General features: G+C 30.3%; 1 protein-coding gene across 1 annotated transcript in view; it reads left to right on the top strand.

Moving 5' to 3' along the window:
- cdh13 (cadherin 13, H-cadherin (heart)) overlaps positions 1 to 21,683 on the top strand; it is a 491,247-nt gene that overhangs the window by 297,523 nt on the left and 172,041 nt on the right. The window contains exon 7 of the mRNA XM_073850194.1: positions 3,867 to 4,011. Coding sequence (XP_073706295.1) covers positions 3,867 to 4,011 — 145 coding nt within the window. The remainder of the gene's footprint in view (positions 1 to 3,866; positions 4,012 to 21,683) is intronic.

The following is a 21,683-nucleotide window of genomic DNA, read 5'->3' as shown; positions in this document are numbered from 1 at the left end:
ATTGTATATTATTGTAATACAATAATTAATTAATTGATGGAAACTGTTATGCAAAAACCAGTATAACAATATGATTATAAATAGCAAAGAATTATTATTTTTTTTATTTATTTTTTTTATTTAATTTTAGTTTAGTTTAGTTTAGTTTTTTTTTAACTGTTATGCAAAAACCAATGTAACAATATGATAATAAATAGCAATAATTGTATTTTATTTCATTTAAATGTTTTTATTTATTAATTCTTATTTTACATTTTTTTAAACTGTTATGCAAAAACCAGTATAACAATATAATAATAAATACCAAAAAAGTTATTTTCTTTGTTTATTTATTTATTTAAAACTGTTATGCAAAAAGCAATATAACAATATGATAACAAATAACAAATAGCTATATATATATATATATATATATATATTAATTTAATTTAATTAAATCGTATTTTTTATGCAAAAAGAGCAAAAAAACAATATAACAAATATGATAATAAAAAGCAATTATTTATTTTTTTATTTTATTTAATTTTATTCAGGGTTTTTAGAGGACAATTAAAAAACAGCATTTAATTTTAGGTTAATTTAAAAAAACATTTTATTTTATTTTTGGAAACTGTTATGCAAAAAAACAACATTACAATAGGATAATAAATAGCAAAATAAATTAATTTATTAATTATTTATTATTTTATTTATTTATTTATTTATTTTACTTTATTCAGGATTCTTTGAGGAATATTCAAAAGAATAGCATTTTATTCCATTTATTATTTAAATAAAAAAATTAACATGAATGTGGCATTTCATTTTAGATTAATTTAAATACATTTTATTTTAGTTTTTTCAGGATTCTTTGAGTAAAAAAAACAGCATTTCATTTAAAATTATTTTAAATATGTTTTGTTTTGTTTATTTATTTATTTTTATTTTTGGAAACTGTTATAAAAACAATATAACAATTAATAGGGAAAAAATAGTTTTATTTTACTTCATTCAGGATTCTTTGAGGAATATTCAAGTATTTAGCATTTCATTTTGTATTAATATAAATAAATGTCACATTCAATAAATGTTCCTTGCTGACTTCTTGTTATATTCTTACTGCAAATCTAGTTAAAATTAATCCAGTCATGTTGTTTTGCTGTTTTAATCAAATAAATGATGAATGGCATTTAAAATTTAAATTTAATAACCAATATAAGAATATGATAATAAACTGAAAAAAAAAAGAAAAAGTATTTTATTTTATTTGGTTTTATTTAGGATTCATTTAGGAATGTACTCAAGAACAGTATTTCTTTTTAAATTTTTTAAAATAAAAATCTAAAAAAATAAAATGTAACATTATAAATGTCTTTACTGTTACATTCTATAAATAGCCTCAGATGCAAAGCTTTAAATAAATTAATTCAAATGAGCAATAATCAAACTTGCCTGCTTTGTCATTTGAGTCATGTCTGTGTCACTACCATCATCTAATTTCATTAAAATATTTTTTGCCTCACCCTCATGCACTCTCATGTTTCCAGGACAGGGAGTGATTGCGAAAACCTGTCTAATGACAGTCTTCACCTAATGGTGAAATAAAAAGTGCATTTAAATCATACCTAATCAAACATTGCTTATCATCACAAATATGTCATGAATATTTCATATATAATCTGCTGTTAGCATCAGACCCTGCATCAGACAGCCAAAAAGCAGTGAATCAATTGAATCAAATTGTGTAGTGCCTTCATAAATTGCCTGTGTATTTCTGAGAACTAGTAATCCATTCTTCCTCTGTAGCTCTTCTCCTCAGCGCCATTAGAGCAGACAACCTCTCGTACCACAGATCCGCCGCAATCACAGACAAACACTCATCTCCTCTCAGGTCTTTCAATAATTGCTGACCACAAGCAGCATAGGTAGCCATTATCCATGAGGCCCTCCTAAAGACCCTGGCAGTCCATGTCTGCCATTTTTGCAACATCGTACATGCTATTTTTTCATCACAATCTATGTGTCACGATTGGGCTCTGTGTCTGGTTGTTTCTACTTGTATTACTTTTACTATTATTTTATGTAATTTTATGCATTTTACTGTATTATTGTACTGTACTATTAAATTATATACTGTTTTACTGTGTGTGTGTGTGTGTGTGTACACACACACATTATTCAGGATTCTTTGAGGAAAATTCAAAAGAACAACATTTAATTTTAAAATAATTTAAATATATTTTATTTTATTTTATTGAGGATAAATTAGAGCATTTTCTGCTGGGAATTATTTTTAAATTTAATTAAATATAATTTTATTTTATCGAGGATTCTTTGAGGAATATTTAGCCTATCATTTTACATAAATTTCTAAAAATCTAAAAAAAATAACATTAATATATAGTAATATTCTACAGTAAGAAAATTTGTATTTTACTTTATTATTTTTTATTTATTGTATTCAGGAAAAATTTGAACTTTTTTTTGCTGGGACTTTTTTATTTATTTATTTTAATTTTATTTAGGATTCTTTGAATAATATTCAAAAGAACAGACTTAAAAAATGAACATTAAATGTGTATGTGTGTGTGTGTGTGTGTGTGTGTGTGTGTGTGTGTCTGTGTATATATATATATATATATATATATATATATATATATATATATATATATATATATATATATATATATATATATATCTATCAGAAAAATGTTATTTTATTTTTAAAAAATTAAAATTTTAATTTTATTTTATGTTATTTTAGGATTTTATTAAGGATGCATTTTCTGCTGGGACTTCTTTTTTAATTTAATTTAATATAATTGTATTTATTCAGGATTCTTTGAGGAATATTCAAAGAACAGCCTTTCATTTTATATTAACTTCTAAAAATAAAAAAATGTACAATTAAATGTATGAATATTTATAGTCCCAGCAGAAAATGCTCATTTAATTATATTTTATTTTATTTTATTTTATTTTATTTTATTTTATTTTATTTTATTTTATTTTATTTTATTTTATTTTATTCAGGATTCTTTGAGGTATATTTAAAAGAACAGACTTTCATTTCATATTAACGTCTAAAAATAAAAAAGTCAAATTAAATGTATTCATGTATATAGTTTATTTTTAGTTTAATTTAATTTAATTTTTATTTAATTAATTTGTGATTCTTTGAGGAATATTTAAAAGAGCAGCCTTTCATTTTATATTAATTTCTAAAAATAAAGGTTTTATTGTGCCCAATTTTCTATCAAGTTACGATTTTGTGAGATTCAAAAAGTATGACAATATTATTCATTTGTCTCTGTTTAGGGTAAATGCAATGCTAAGTATGCAATTAGCTTAAAAAGATGTGTAATTTATAATGTTGCAAATTTAATTTCCATCCCAAATGAGTGACTACAGTTGAGGCAGAAATGGCATTTGTTCACGATGGTTCTGGCGATACTGATAGTATGCAAATTATATAAACTAGTAATTTCGAAAAGTGTGTATTTTTAGCATTCAAAAAGGCCCATAATTAAAAAAACATCCCACTGTGTCATATCAGCAAGCAAATGGTGAAGAAAACGAGAGAGAACAGTGTGAAATGTAAAACATCTCTGGATATTATTTTTGTTTGTGCCGTATACCTGAACATTTGTATTTCTTCAGCTAACAACACCCACAAAATCCTATCATCCATCTTAGGATTTCTTCAGGTTTCATTCTAAGATTAAACTGTTTGCCAATCATCTCACATCGCAAGTGAAATCTCAATTCCCTGATACTGAAAGCAACTGAAGATGCACTTCCTCTGTCAGTTACTACCAGAAACAGCTTTCCTTTTTGTGGATGTGTGTGTAAATCACTCTCTTTCTCTCTCTCTCTGCCTCTCACAGCTCCAGGTATCCACCACTGACCTAAGTGGCAAGTTGGTAGAGGGACCGGTAGACCTGGACGTGTCTGTTATTGACCAGAACGACAACCGACCGATCTTCAAGGAGCCGCGTTACTCTGGGGAGGTTCTGGAGGGCTCCCCCACAGGTACTCTTCCCTGACCTAACAGCGCTCGTGCTCTTGCGGTTGAAATGGATGTGTCTTGGGAACTGATTACTGGAAGAAGTAAGTCGAGATCAGAGTTGGCTAAAGGTCTAAAAGGCTTTGATAATAGTGGTTGGAGAGAATATTATGGTTTGGTTTGATGGAACACAGACTGTGGACGATAAGAATTGTAACTTTTGTTGTTTCTCAGTAGTTGGGTTCGGTTCTCTGTTGTTTTGGTGTATACTTGAGGTTAACAAGTCTACGGACTTGCTTGATACCTCAAATTGTGTTGGCTTGTTGAAAAGATGTGTGCTGTTACTTTGAATGAACTTATGATTTCTACGTGGGAGATGAAAAATCCTGTAGACTCAACAAAGTTTCATTTGCAGTGATGTTGTTCCGTTTTTGGCATGAAACCATTAACATTTAGAAAACAAAAGATCTCTTTCTTTCATTTTAAAAATGCTGCTGCTACGTTTATGTAAATTACATTTCAAATTTTTATTTTTTAACATGCTGATTTATTACTTTTATTATCAATGTTGGAAACAGTTGTGCTGCCTAATATTTTTTTGGAACCTGTGTTACAATTTTTTATTTTTTATTTTTAAAGATTGTTCTTTTTTTATAGACATTTGTTTTATCTATCTATCTATTAGGGATGCTCATTTCGGTTAATTTTCCTGACCGACAACCGCTGCTCGTTATCCGAACATTAACCGTTAACTGATAAAATTAGAATAATAAATTAGTTTAAAATAAAAATAAAATGCACGAGTATCTGTGATGATACATTAAAAATACAAGCAAATGTTTTATTTTAACGTGCAAACAGCAGCATACAGAGCAACAACAAAAACTGTATTGACATATACTTAAATTATCACGCATCAGCAGCGGTTCTGAGAACAGAGAAAATCTGAATGAAAAAAAAAAGAATAATATAAATAGGCCTACACTAAATATGTATAAATTAAATAACTACCTAATTAAGATGACAAAACTAAAACACACTGAATCCTTTTATGCGCTTTGAAGAACTGTACCGGTCTTATTCTTCTCGTCGGACATAAAAATATATAGCAGGCCAGCCAATACCTCAGTGTGCCTAGTTTTTAACATGTCCACATGCTGTATGGATAGGCAGGACCACTGTCTGTTAACTCTTAGATCCGCGAAAAAAAACACCATCACATAAACCCTTTCAATTTGCGGTTCGGGACTTCCATCCACTGTCATATGCGTGAGGAGAAGCGCGTGTTTTACAGCGTTCAGCAATAGCCAATCACAGACATGTATGTTGATTTGATTATCACTGTGGCCAATCAGAGGAGGCTATGTTACAATCCACTCACCAACCAAAGTGCCGGTTTCAGTTTTGCTGAAACTACACTTTCGCGAACTCTCTTATTAAAACAAAGAAAGTGTTGGCATTATATAAATAAGAGATTAATTGTGCAGTGTAAAGGTTATTTTATTACTTTTTAATAAGTTTATGAGATTGCGATGAACTACTCTAGGATGAGTGATAGCTTTCCAGTGATTGTAACGGGAGCGCCTATTGCGCACTTTCTAGACTATAATTCATTCAGAATTTGAATACATTCACTCACGGATTCACTCTCTGATAACCCAATAACGCCACTTGCCATTGAGTTGCATATACTACATCAGTTTACTAAGTAAAGGTGAAGCAAAATATGTCTGTACAGCCACACTGCACGTGTCGACATGCGCACGTGAGTAAACAGATAACTTACAAATAGCATTATTTCTTTCAGCATGCAGCAAATGTAAAAAAAAAAGAATAGAAAAAAACCCTTTTAAACCGTTTAACTGATAGTAATAATCGGTTAAAATTCTTACTGTCGGTTAACGGTTAAACGGTCAATATGAGCATCCCTACTATCTATCTATCTATCTATCTATCTATCTATCTATCTATCTATCTATCTATCTATCTATCTATCTATCGATCTATTGATCTATCGATCTATCGATCTATCTGTCTATCTGTCTATCTGTCTTTCTGTCCTATTTTGTAACTCCGGAAAATATTTTTTATTTTATTTTTATTTTATTTCTTTTTCTTGTAATAATTATTTTATATTTTATTTAATTTTGTATTTATTTATTTTTATTAAACCTCTAGTTTCTAGTTTTTTAAATATTTGTAATTCATGTATTTATTTACTTTCAATTTGTGTGTGTATATATTCAGAAAAAAAATGTTTTTAAAACATTTGTAATAGTTATTTTATGTTGTTTATTTTTTATCACTTTATTTTTAATTATACATTTTTATTAATTTAGAAAAAAACATTTGTAGTTATTTTATTTTGTATTTTATTTTATTTATTATTTTTATTTATTTATTTATTATATTTTTATTTAGCTTATAGTTTATTTTCATTAGGTCATTTTTTTAATAAAATACGTTTTTTGTGTGTAAGTGTGTGTGTATATATATATATATATATATATATTCAGAAAAAAATCATGTGTTTACATTTGTAATTATAATAAATTTCAGCATCATTATTCCAGTCTTCAGTGTCACTTGGTCCTTCAGAAATCATTCTATAACATGCTAATTTATTACTTTTATTATCAATGTTGAAATTTTTGGAACCTGTGATACTTTTTTCATGATTCTTTGATGAATAAAAAGTTAAAAAGAACAGCATTTATTAAAAATAGAAATAGTTTCTATCTAGTGTAAGTCTTTGCTATCACTTTTTATCAATTGAACACATTCTTGATGAATAAATGTATTAATTTCTTTAAAAAAACTAAAGAATAAAAATTTACTGACAACAAATGTTTAAATGAAAGTTTCGATTGTTACAAAAGATTTCTATTTTAAATAAATGCAGTTCTTTTTTTAACTTTTTATTAATTACATAATTCTGAAAAAGTATCTTTTTTTTTACATTGATAATAAATCAGCAAAATCAGAATGATTTTTGAAGGATCGTATGACACTGAAGACTAGAGTAATTATGCTGAAAATTCAGCTTTGCATCACAGGAATAAATGACATTTTTAAAATATATTCACATAGAAAACACTTATTTTAGATTGAAATAACATTTCACAATATTACTGTATTTTTGTAGATTTTTGATCAAATGCAGCCTTGATGAGCATAAGAATCATCTTTAAAAAACATTCAAAATCTTACTGATCTCAAACTTTTATATATTTTTGCACAGGCCAACATCACTCAATTCTCTTCAGAAAATATTATATTTTTGGAAAAATATATCAGTTTTTCAGCTTTCATCATCTTACTCCAGCAAAAATATGTTACACAAATAATGTGTTTTACATCATGGCATCTAAATCGTTTTTTCAAAGGGTTGCAGGATCTTTTTTGTATCTTCTCAGCATAGCTATAAAGCAAAAATGACATGTTTTATTAAAAAAAAATGTAGTACACTTTGGAAGTCATCCCTAATGAGCAAACACATTATCTCGGAGCGTGCATGTTCACACCGCGTGCCACAGAGATATCTTCGCCAAGCTAATCGTGAGCATCCCTCACAAATGGCAGCCGGCGTTTATCTCGCCACCAGAGAATGCTACATTGTTTTCATGATGTGTCTGATAAATCAAAAAAGAATTGGACCATTTACAAACTGCATGACACTCTCTTCAGTCCCCTGCCCTCCAGAAATAAGAAATTCATTGAGATACAACCCCGTCCTTAGAGGCCACAGCACTGCTCTTCCATTTCTCAATCCTTCCATCATTTTTCCCATGATTCTGCAGCGATTCCATCACAGCACTTTGCTTTTTTCTTTTCTACTTGTGTGTGGTTTTTGTGGCCTGTCACTATGGAAACCCCAAAACACAAAAAACATGGTTTCAGTTAGTTAAAGGAGAACTCCGGTGTGATTTTGACCTAAAGTGTATTGAATCATGATACCGAGTGTGAACGTACCTTGCATATTTCATCTCGGTTTGTGTCCAGCTGTCCGAAATCTGGGGTCAGTTAGCCGATGCTCACAACAGGCTGTCTATGAGAGTGAACAGGGCATCGGAAAAGCCATGTAAATAAATCACTGTTTTACGCCATTTACGAGGCACAAAGTAGCTCCACACTTCATTGGTAGACTTCCTAGGGCCCTGACATTTAAAACGAGACATTGAGAACTCAGAAAAAGCACCGGTAGTTTATTTACAAGAAGATTTATACAGACATCTTCCACCAGGAACAGAGCAGTCGCCGCCATCTTAAATGTAGTCACGATAGGTCGAGTGTCGAGCACGAAGGAAACTACAACCCGATACGTTGATAACCTGATGAATTCATTGGTGCTCGACACTCGATTTGTCGTGACTAAGTTCAGGATGGCGGCTACCGGATTTTCTCTACCAGGTACTGTCTGTATAAATCTTCTTGTAAATAAACTACCGGTGCTTTTTCTGAGTTCTCAATGTCTTGTTTTAAATGTCAGGGCCCTAGGAAGTCTACCGATGAAGTGCGGAGCTACTTTGTGCCTCGTAAATGGCGTAAAACAGTGATTTATTTACATGGCTCCTTCGATGCCCGATTGACTTTCATTGACAAGCTGTTGTGAGCATCGGCTAACTGACCCCAGATTTCGGACAGCTGGACACAAACCGAGATGAAATATGCAAGGTACGTTCACACTCGGTATCATGATTCAATACACTTTAGGTCAATATCACACCGGAGTTCTCCTTTAAAAAGAAGAGATTTTGCCAGCCTTCATCACCCACACTCTCACCAAAAATATACCAGACAAACAATTAAATAATGTGAAGTCATAATAGGATGGGAGAGATCATATCAAATCCTTTTTTATGTCAAGAGTGGGTTGTGCTGCTTTCATTACAACATAAACAAACAGACATCAGCCTCAGATATCAACGATAAGGGCGGGATGAACCGATCCAGGATCCAGTTCCTCGCAGGTAGAGTAGGCGGAAACGACGTGCCTGTTTGCGGATACATTTAGCCTGTGAACGGTAATGTGCGCTCAGTCGGGAGTGAGTTAGGGTGGAGGGAGATGAGAGTCCCTAACAGTGGGAAACTTTCCGCCCTGCTTCCAGAGTTGCTCTAACTTAGTTAAGCAAAGAGGGTTTATCTAATCGCCAAAAGAGGAAATGAAATTTGGCTGAAAGACTTAATGAAATTAAACTAAGACCTTCATGCAACCAGGGAGAAGATAAACACCCACAGGCCAAGCTCTGTTGTATTGGCTTTAGTCAGAATCAGTGTTGTTTTTGACAACCATCTTAGATTTAGTCTTAGTCTTTTGGACTAAAATGCTTCTTAGTTTTAGTCAAATTTTAGTCACTTCTATATGTGATAGTTTTAGTCCAATTTTAGTCGACGAAAAGTCAAGAAGGTTTTAGTCTAGTTTTAGTCGACGAAAAGTCAAAAAGGTTTTAGTCTAGTTTTAGTCAAAAAAAGGGGAAAAAGTAGTCTTTTAACAAATTAATGTAGGTCAGTAAGTATTTTGCTGTTGGGTAGTGTCACTTATAAGTTCTGAAAATAGCAGATCTATAGTTCAACACAATGTGAGCTTCCGGATCGACTATTTTCACCAATAATTACAATAATGAAGGAATGTTTTAGAACATAAAAGACAAACAAGGATGGAATGCTAAAATGGCTTGCCATACTAGTATGGCAAAGAGCATTTAATGCTAACACGGCTTGCCATACTTTTTTCGGTTTTAATTGGCATGCACAATAAGCAGAAATGTCATGCATTTTAAACGTCTGACGGACCACCCACTAACATTTTCGTCTATTCTCGTCTCGTCAACGAAAACTCACACACGTCTCGTCATGTTTTAGTCATCAACGAGCCATTTTTATCTCGTCATCGTCTCGTTTTCGTCATGGAAAAAAGTGGCGTCAACGAAATGATTTCGTCATCGTCATCGTTGACGAAAACAACACTGCAGAATGTGTGTCAATATATAGAAATGCTGTGTTTTATACTATATAATAACATTTGTGTGTATATATTCAGGAAAAACAATCAAACATTTGTAATAGTTATTTTATTTTATTTTTTATTTTTGTGTTATTTAATTTAATGTATTTATTTGCAGTCTTCTTTCTGGTTGCCTGAGGGTGTTAGTTTAATTTCATTAGGTCTTTCAGCCTTTATTATTATTAACCTATTATTAAATTATTAATTGATAAACAAAATCATGTTTTTAAAACATTTGTAGTAGTTTTATTTTATTTATTATTTTTATTAATTTATTTTATTTTTTATTCAACTTCTAGTTTATTTTTATTAGGTCATTAGCCCTCTGGGAAATACGTTTTTATAGTATTTGTAATTTATTTGCTTATTTGTAATAGTTGTTTTATTTTATTTATTTAATAAATTTTTTTGTTATTTATTTATTTGTTTGTTTATTTTTATTCATCTTTATTTTTTTTTTAATTCTGGTTGCCTGAGGGTGTTAGTTTATTTTCATTAAGTCTTTCAGACCCTTTTTTTTTTACTTTTTTTTTTTTAAATATGTTTTAAAAAAAATTGTAATAGTTATTTTATTTATTTTTTATTACTTTATTTATTTATTTTTATGAATTCAGAAAAAATAAAATAATGTTTTAGAAACATTTGTAATAGTTATTTTATTTTATTTATTTTTGTTATTTTTTTTTTTTTTTAATTTATTATTATTTTTTTTATAAACTTATGGTTTATTTTCGTTAGGTGTTTTAGCCCATTAAAAAAACATTCAGGATTTCAGGATAAAACAATAAAGTTTTTAGAACATTTGTAACATATGTTTATTATTTATTTATTTATATTAATTCATAAAAATCATTTTTTTTCTTTTGTAATGGTTATTTTATTTTTTTATTATTTTTGTTGTTTTATTTATTTATTTTATTAAACATATACGTTATTTTCATTAGGTCTTTTAGTCCTTTTTTAAAACAAAACACAAGTTTAAAATATTTGTGTTTTTTATTGTTTGTTTGTTTTTTTAGTGTGGGTGTATATATATATTTAGAAAAAAGCTTGGAACATTTGTAATAGTTATTTTATTTTATTTTATTTAAAAAATCATGTTTTGAAAACAGATGTAATAGTTGTTTTATTTATTTGTTATTATTTTATTGCTTTGTTTTTATTATTTATTTATTTATTAGTATTTAATAATATATTTAAATATTTTGTTTATTTATAGTTAATTTTCATTAGGTCTTTAAGCCCTTTTTTAAGTAAAACATGTTTTTAGAATATTTGTAAAAGTTATTTTATTTTATTATTATTTTTATTAAGTCAGAAAAATCATGGTTTTAAAACATAATATTTTTTATTTTATTTTATTTTATTTTATTTTATTTTATTTTATTTTTATTTTTATTTTATTTTATTTTATTTTATTTTATTTTATTTTATTTTATTTTATTTTATTTTATTTTATTTTATTTTATTTTATTTTATTTTATTTTATTTTATTTTTTAATCTTTCTGGTTGCCTGAGGGTATTAATTTATTTTTATTAGGTGTTTCAGCCCTTTTTAACTCTGGAAAATATGTTTTTAAATTATTTGTGTTATTATTTTGTTAAAAAAATACTTATATAAGAACTATACTATAGTTATACTACTAATAATAAATATTTAGAATTTTTTGAAAATGTTTTATACATACATATTATATATTATAATAATATATGGCATCTAATGTTTAATGCATGTTTTGATCCTATCCTAAAACGGGTTAAGAAAGGTTGTAATCACAAGGAATACTGAGGAGTTAAGTTTTTAATAATAAAAAAGTATGTTTTACTGTTTTATATAAATGCACTTTATTGCCATCAGAACTGAGTGCCTTTTTAAAAAATAATTTATTTTTTGGCTCTTATTCTTTGCTGCATTTTCATTGCCATGTCTATCACCTTTTAAGATACCTTAATGGAGAAGATGCATGATTTATGGAGAGTACATCCATTTTAATGTCTATTGCCTCTCAATTATAACCATTTCCTTGGAATAAATGTAAAAGTGATCATTTAAAAAGCCTCACACCATTCACGAATAAAAGAATAGCTTTCTATAGTTCCATTATCCTTCATATTAATCAAACAAGTTGCTTTCATCATTTTCACATAGCGTTGTGTCCTGGCCAGTTGTTCCTGTTAACATTGCCATTGCCACTGTTGTACTGAAGGAACATGTGTGCAGTGCATTGTGGGTGCAGGTGTGCGCAGCAGGGGCTGGAGGTTTTTTTTCCGGTGGCTTCCTCTATCCTCTCTCCTCTTTAGGGTTGTGTATGTAGGGGTGCAGATGTGCACAGCGTGCCTCCTCCGCTATGTCGAACTCTCCTGAGCGTCTGGCAAAGGCAGGATGAATCTGTATTGCTTTTTTAACGCCTCTTTTCAAAGGCCCCGTTAAGCACGAGACTATGCCAGTGTGTGTCCGGAGAGGAAATGAAAAATGGGAATTGAGAGCTTTTTAAAGAAGCCTACATTAATCAGCACTGGAAGCAACAGTCATGGGCCTCCCACTTGGGTCTTGGGTTTAAGATATTCTGCCCCTACCCCCTGCTTGCTTTAATCAGCATGACCGCTGGCACAGGTTAGAAATTAAAGAGCTCAGCACGGCGCCTGATTAGTGAAGCTTTCTGCAAGCTGCCTTTTCAACAAGTTGCAAGGCTGTGCCACTACATGCATGTGTGTGTTCACGTGTTTACTGCTGGCAGTGTTAGAAAGTGCCAAGTCAAGATGAAGTGCTGAGTGAAACGAAGTTCAAAGAGGACAGACTGTAGGGTAAGACTTGATTTTGTTTATCGGGAATTGTTTAGAGCAGAAACAGTTTTCTGTATATGAAAGGTGGTTGGAAGATTAAAATACAACTCTACAATAGTATTATTACTGTTGCGATATATTAAACAAAAAATTCTGAAATATTTCACCATATTGCTTTTTTTACTGTATTTTTACTTTCAAAAACATAAAAAAACATTTTGATTTTATTTGTTCTTTAAAAAACTACAGTGTAAATTTGGCTAAGACAGTCCACTGTATAGCTAGAACATGTATTTACTTCTCCATATTGCTATTTTACTGTATTATTACTCAGATAAATGAGCATTAGAAAAGTCCTTCAAAAATGTAAAAAAAAAAAAATAAGAATAATTTACCCCCAATTATTTTATTTAATTTTATTTATTTTTATTTAATTTTATTTAATTTTATTTAATTTAATTTTATTTAATTTTATTTAATTTTATTTTATTTTATTTTATTTTATTTCAAACACTGTTATTTATATATACTTCAGTCACTGTTACAGGTTACCTTGGCTGACACAAGAATATTTTATTTTTTATTTATTTTATTTTATTTTATTTTAGTTATTTTTATTTATTATGTAAAAAATATTTTATTTTTTTATTTATTTTTTTATAAAAAAAAAAAAAACTACAGTGAAAATTTTGTGGAGACAGTCCACCATATAGCTGGAACATATATTTACTTATATATTTATGTATAAAAATGTCACCGTATTGCTACTGTATTACTGTATTTTGTTACTGCATTTTTACTCAGATAAATGAGCATAAAAAAAAATCCTTCAAAAATGTGAAAAAAAAATTACCCCAACATTTTATTTTATTTTATTTCATTTCATTTCATTTCATTTCATTTCATTTCATTTCATTTCATTTTATTTTACTTTATTGATTCAATAATTTTATACACTTATTTTTATTTTTTATTTATTTTTAAATATTTATTTATATTTAGATAAATATTTAACTATTTTACTGTATTTTTACTCAGATAAATAAGCATTAAAAGTCCTTCAAAAATGTAAAAAAAAGCCTTTTTTTTACCCCAACATTTCATTTTATTTTATTTTATTTTATCCAGTAATCGTTACAGGTTACTTTGCTTGACCAATTTATTTATTTATTTATTTATTTATTTATTTATTTTTTCATTTTTAAATATTTCTTCATACTTCTATTTTTTATTTAAAAAAATATATTGTATTTTATTGTATTTTGTTTTAGTATTTTTATAGATTAAGAAAAAAATGTATTTACCCCAAAATATTTGATTTTATTTTAGCAATAAATATTTCACCATATTGCTATTTTACTGTATTTTGTCTGTAAATTTGGCTATATAGCTGGAACATGTATTTACTTACATATTTATTTATGTCCTTCAAAAACGTAAGAAAAAGAAAAACATTTTATTGACCCCAAAATATTTTATTTTATTTTATTTTAAAACTAAAATATAAATTCGATTAAGACAGTCCGCTATAGAGCTGGAACAAGCCCTGCATGCGATTGGTTGACACACAAACTTCTACAATTTGTTTATACAGACATTATTTGATCAATCTGCAGTCTGATAGTCCCACCTGTTTGTAAATGCGTTTCAATTCCGAACCCTCTCTATGTAATCAGAGCCAATAAACCCAGGAACATGCATTAGGAAAGTAAATTGGGCCAATGTTGATGGTGGCAGTAATGAACATATGGTTTGAACGTATCCTTCTTTCTCTCTTTCTCCGCAGGCTCCTCCCTACTTCCCTCCTCACTTTTTTGCGTGTGTCGTGCGAAATATTTATTTTGTTCTGAATTGGGAGGACAGTTGCCTATAGGGGGAAACACAGCAGCACTCTGACATTTCTGTGCGTGTTGATAACTGAGCAAACAGCTAGACTTCTGGCAGGCCTTTATTCACTCGCTCTCTTTCTCTCTTTCTTCTCCCTTTCTACAGGCTATTTTTGTTGGGAAAAAATATCTTCATTTCTCAGTTGCCTTTCCTCTTGTCTGCTCTGTGGTTTTTCAGTTTTGTGAAGTCTATAAAAGGCTTCCTGGGTTCTTCATTGCACCTGTGATTTTCAGCAGCTCAGAGGAGTGTTCCAGGTTCAATACAAGTTGAGCTGTATTCACAGCATAGTTGGCGTTGCGTCAATTACTTCGGAAAATAATTTCCACTTGTCCTTCTCCTTTATGGCACACATTAAAAAAGAAATAACTGTGTCCTTATCGGCTAAGCTAGCAGGTAATATAGACACTCAAACATAGAGGAGCACTCTGGTACCAGAAGAAATTATTAACACTAATATAATATTATCATACATAGAGCACAACTACAGTAAATCATTTAGCTTCTAAATATATAATATGAATACAAAATAAAATCATTATAAAGAACAAATATGCAATAGGATATATGAGCAAGAATATATGAATATGACTAGATTTAATCAAAAGAGAATGTGAGGTTTGAACATTGCATTTATAAATATATTTATATAACCAAATAAATTAGAAAAATTGAGCAAGAAATTGTATTATTATTACAAAAGCGTTCAATATTTAAAATTGTACTCTACAGTAGTGTTATTGCTCTAACAATGTTTATTGATTTCATTTAAAACATTTATATAGTATATTGATTTCAAAATAAAAAATAAATATTACAAATTGTTAAAACTTCACAATATTAATTTATTTCTTAATATTACTTACTGTATTTTAATCAGATAAATGCGCATAATAAAAGTCTTTCAAAACCATAAAACTAATATTGTTAACCGAAAACTATTTATTTTATTTTAAACTATTTTAAAACAAGACTGTTCTTAGATTGTAGCCTGAGCTATATAGATTCCTACTGAATCTTTTTTTTTTGTATAAATTAATAGGATTTCAGAAAGAACATGTTTTTTTTAGAATACTATGATATTATTTTAAATTGTAAAATATTTCACAATAGTACTGTTTTACTGTATTTTTTAATCAGATAAATGAGCATAAGAAAATTATTTAAAAACATTACAAAAAAAACTATTTTTTCTTTTATTATTTATTTTATATATATTTTTATTTTCTTTTATATTTTCTTTTCTCATATATTAATTTAACTTTATTCTATTTTTTGTTTTATATATATTTCTTCTTTTATTTATTTATTTTTTTATATTTCATTTATTTTTACTCTAGTCAAAGTTACTTTTGTTATTCTTCGGTTGACAGAAAAATATTTAAAAAAGTAGCTTGACTTCTTCAAAAGTTCCTAGATTGTAACCTGAGCTCTTTTATTTTCTCTCTCTCTCTCTCTCTCTCTCTCTCTCTCTCTCTCTCTCTCTCTCTCTCTATATATATATATATATATTTTTTTTTGTGTTATTTATGTTATTTAATTTAACTATTTAACTATTTATTTAATTTTATAATTTATTTTATATATTTATTATATATATTTTTTTATATTTTTTATTTTTGTGCATATTATTTTCTTTTATTCTATGTATTCTTATATATATATATATATATATATAATTTTTTATTTTGTGTTATTTGTGTTATTTAATTTAACTATTTATTTAATTTTATAATTTATTTTATATATTTATTATATATATTTTTTATATTTTTTATTTTAGTGCATATTATTTTCTTTTATTCTATGTATTCTTTTTTTACATTTTATATATATATATATATATATAATTTTTATTTTATGGATTTGTTAGAATACCATGAAAATTCTAATTTTATTTAAAATTGTGTGATATTACACACTATTACTTACTCCAGTTACTGTTGTTATGGCTTCTTTGGTTGACACAAGAATAATAAAGGGGCTTGTTTTCTTCAGTTCTTCAAAAGTTTCTAGACTGTTACCTGAGCTATAACTGAATCTTTGTGTGTGTGTGTGTGTGTGTGTGTGTGTGTGTGTGTGTGTGTGTGTGTGTGTGTGTGTGTGTGTGTGTGTGTGTGTGTGTGTGTGTGTGTGTGTAAATTAATAGGATTTCAGAAAGGTCATGTCAAAAACATAACTAAAATAAAACTAACTCAATAAAGAGCTGGTGTGTGGGTGTTGTGCTATAGCTCAGATGGTCTGTCAACAGCACTGACCCATTGAGCAGACTGTAATCAGTGATGTTCAGTTCGGTGGCAGAGGTTGGCGACTACCTGCTGCTCAGCCTGTATATCCTCACCTCCTGACAGGACCGTTCGCCATCTCAGCCGTGTCGCAGCCTCCGGCCTGATGTGGCAGCTCTGAGAAAGTGGCGTGGGCTCGGCGGAGTGTCGGCCTCAGAAAATAAAAGGCTAAAAAAATCAATAGCTAATTGCCAGGACAGGCCCCCGAGGAGGGCCGGCCAGACCCCAGCTCGGATTGATCTTGGCTAGAAAATGATTGGGCTGAGGGTGACACTAATGCCGGCAGGTAATTTGTAGCATAATGGCATGATGTCTGTGCCATTAGGATTTCCCAGCGCCAATGTCTCCCTCACAGAGCTCTCACAGGATGACCCCTGCTCCCTGCTGCCGAGCGGCTTTTCAATCCCACAATGCCTCATTATCTGTCGATCAATCCCATGCTGACTGCCATATTATGGACTAATACTGAACTGTGCTTCGAATTGTTTGTGTTGGAGTAAAACTCCAGTACCAGACCAAGAAAGAAATGGATAGATCGGTTATTGAACACTTTTGTGGCTGCATACAATATTTAACTCTGGTCCTTGAATTTAAAGTGTGAAGATATTTAAAATAAAACTAAATTGTTTTTCTGTTTCACTCATACACTTCCCGAATGACTTTCAGTGCATATGTGACTTTACCACAAAACCAGTCTTAAGTAGCATGGGTATACTTGTAGCAATATCCAAAAATGGATTGTATGGGTCAAAATTATTGATTTTTCTTTTATGCCGAAAATCATTAGGATATTAAGTAAAGATCATGTCCCGTGAAGATATCTTGTAAATTTCCTACCGTAAATATATTAAAACTTACTTTTTATTATTAACATGCATTGCTAAGAACTTAATTTGGACTTGATTTTTTTTTTTTTTTGCACCAGATTCCAGATTTTCAATTGTTTTCAGATCCTAACAAACCATACATTAATGGAAAGCTTATTTATTCAGATTTCAGGTGATGTATAAATAAAAAAATGACTCACATATAGGGTCACATATAAGGTTTCAGTCCATGTTTAATACAGTTATTTAAAGTTAATTTCTTGTTTATTGAACTGCTTGCATTCATTCACTTGTTCTGAAGAGCAGCACTGATTTTCAGTACAGTATGTTAGCATGAATCCAATAGATGTTGCTTAATTGTCACCTGCATTGTTTATTCATGCTCACCTCCTGTGTGATATTGTCCCAGCTGTGTCTATCACCTGAGAGTTTCTTTCCGCCGGTTTTACACAAATATACCCCATGAGAAATGTTACAGGTGTTCAGTGCACCATCTGCATCCCACACAATCACAGCTGGATTAGCTGTCACTCAGAGTACGAAAGTCATTCAGAGTACAGAGTGCAAAAGTGCTATTGCATTGCCACTACCCTATTTGCAACATAGGCTCATTGGAAATACTTGCCTCTAAATATATTTCTGCAAAACTGAAAAAATGTACCTGTATGTATGAATCACTGCAGTTTCTAGTTGAAATGAACACTAGAGGCAGTAAAACACAAAAGTATAATTTACACAAAGTACAGTTTTGATTAATAAAGCCTAATTTTCACATAATTACTTGCAGAATATTATGTTATGACTTAATACAATTTTTTACATCCTGCGCAATTCGAGAACTGATACTTTTGAACGTTGTTGTCACATATGCAGCTTCATACGCATGTTTTCTAACTCAGTAGGTTTGCTCGGGAGCTCACACGATACAGTGTTGCACTTTAGTGATGAAGAGCTCCAGTACAAAACTGCAGTTAGACAAAACTGCTCAAATCCACATAAGGAAGTTAAAATAGCATGGCTGCATCAACAAATTTGTTTTTATATCACTTTTGTTACCACTATCGGGTTTAGGGTTGGGTTTGGTGTGGAGGATATTTGCAACACAATCGAGCAATAATCTTTAACAACATTCCTGGGATATTTTTATATTCTGAACAGCCGCAAGACGTACCTCAAGCAGCGTAATAAAAATACAGCAGTAGGTGCCTATACCAATGTAATAAAAATGGGACACAGTCACATATTTGAACGTGTGTTTTAGTGCCACTCTCTGTACATTTCACTTTGAAACTGCCACAAAATGTGCAGTAAGGTACGTAGTTACGGTTTTGCAGAAATGTATATAGAGGCATGTATTTTCATGAGGCTGGGTTGCCTATTTGTCTATGTTTAGATTATTCTATTTTAGTCAAAAAATTCCAAGCCATATAGTTCCCACTTCATATTTAAATATGACAATAAATAAAAAAAAATCATAATTTAAAATGTTCCGACTATTTTAAAATAACATTATAATAAACATGTTCATTTTTTATTTACTTTTTTAGAGATGCACGATATTGGATTTTTGCCGATATGCCGATAATTCTCAACTTATTTTGGCCGATACCGATATGTTTCCTTTTGTTTGGATAATCGGTACAACACCAAGTCCCTCCTATGCAGAAGTTATAAACAAAATATTTTTAATTTTGGTTAGTTTTCAATAACTAATTTGTTAGAATTAAATAAACAATAATGAAGTTATTTTATAATGACAGTAAATTCAAGATTTGAAAATAAACTATGTGTCAATCGCTGCATTTTATTTTATTTTATTTTTTCAGAAAAATGCAGTGGTAACCTAACCTTTTTTTAAGATTTAACATTTGCAGATGGTCTAAAGCAAAAGAAAATCAGGAAATCTTTTAGAGCTCATATTTGTTTAAAAAATGTAACATATTACACATCAATGAATAAATCAGTACATATAAAATTATTTGATTTACAAGTGTCATGTTTGTGATTTTTTTTATTCGTGTAAGCTATAGCTTCTAACCTTTTAATCAAAACATATTCATGATTTAATCAGTTATTTATTTAATGCTTTATTTAATCAGAAACACAGTCTAAATGTTATTTGTGTATTTTACTTTCATTTTATTAGACGTAGCCCAACAGCACCTTCTACGGAATTAAAAATCCTTACCAAACGGGCACTAGGATCCTCACATGCTATTACTGTTTACTCTATCACACACCAAATGCGTCATTCTGTATGTGCATTCTCGATTTAAATGCAACGATCCAAAACAGTAAGTCTAACTAATCATCATTCAAGCAAAACTTTGCTTCAAGAATGAACCACACTGCTGACTTGATCTAATCGCAAACACACCGTGAGCACATGTGAGTAAACATAATTTTTAATATCTGACTGATGCCAATATTTATATTTAAAGCCATTATCGGCCAATTCCGATATCGGTTTGATAATATTGTGTATCCCTTCTTAATTTCAATTCAAATTTGATTTAGCAAGTTTATATTAAAGTGATCATTCACCCAAAAATGAAAATTCTGTCATAAATTACTCACCCTTACATTGTTCCAAAATCATAAGACCTTCGGAACACAAATTAAGACATTTTTGTTTAAATCCGAGAGCTTTCTGACAGCAATGCAACTACCACGTTCACGGCCCAGAAAGGTAGTAATGACATTGTTAAAATAGTCCATGTGACATCAGTGGTTCAGTCATAATGTTATGAAAGAAAACAAAAATAATGACTTTATATAACAGTTTCTTCTTTTCTGTGTCAGTCTTCAACACATGTACACTAGAGGAACGAAATGAGGTTGAGTAATTAATGACAGAATTTTACATTTTGGGTAAACTAGTCCTTTAAGCTGGATTTTTCATCAGAATCTCCTTGAGTTTATGATTTGATACCCTCCAAACACTCCATCGTTTGAATATCTTTCATGAATTCAGTGTAAATCACATCAGCACACTTGAACTCAATGTGCTAGCCTGCATCATTTCAAAGCTAAATTGCATCATTACGCACCATTCAAATGGATTTTTTTCCCTTTATTCTTTCATTCACTCTTGCCTTTTTGCTTGTTTATAGTCCTGGGGGTTGCGATGCAAATGGTAGAGGCACTCGTGGAGTTTCAGTGCCCTGTGAAAGGACAGGAGGGAGCTGGCCCAGGCATGAGTGGCGGGTTGGCCGTGGGCTCCCTGTGGGGGTTCCGCTACACGAGCGCTTCTAATCTATTAAAGAGCTTCTGCTCTTTCCTCTACCCACAATCCAGCAGCCCGCCGCACGCTTGCACTTGATTATCTGTCCCTCACTCTTTCTGTTACTTCTCCCGGTGAGGAATAGAAGCAGACAGAGCGTGCAAGACACAAGAAAACCAATCTCGGCCCATCTCCCTGTCTCGTTGTCCCTTGTCTTTGATGGCTGATGCTATTTTAAAGCCCCGGGACTCCCAGAGCTCCAGACCTGGTTATCTTCCTTTCACTCTTCCGCTGGTACATTTCCAGATGAGATAATTGTTTTAGAAGCGTTGGCTTTTAAAGCGCTTCGGAAAAAATTGAAGGTGAACAGCAGGTTCCATGAACATAGTGCTTGTAAATAGCATTGCTATTTTTTTCTCACTTTTCTAGATGTTTTTGATCTAAAGCAGGGTGTAATCTTGTTATCATGGCAGGGCAGTAATACGGTAAATGGAGCATCTTCTGCTGCCACTTACAGTACAGCTGTAGTTTGTTCAGTGTAGAAAGGATTGATGTCCATTTTGCTTTCTGTGCCTGAAAGACAAGTCTAGTGGACCCTGGGCCCTCTACACTCTTAAAAATAAAGGTTCCAAAAGGGTGTTTTTGCAGTAGAAGAACCATTTTTGGTTCCCCAAAGAACCTTTCAGTGAA

The sequence above is a fragment of the Garra rufa genome, chromosome 11 (genome assembly GCF_049309525.1).
Source record: "Garra rufa chromosome 11, GarRuf1.0, whole genome shotgun sequence".
NCBI lineage: Eukaryota > Metazoa > Chordata > Actinopteri > Cypriniformes > Cyprinidae > Garra > Garra rufa.
Note: the sequence above shows the minus strand (reverse complement) of the source record. Positions and strands in the feature narration are given on the sequence as shown.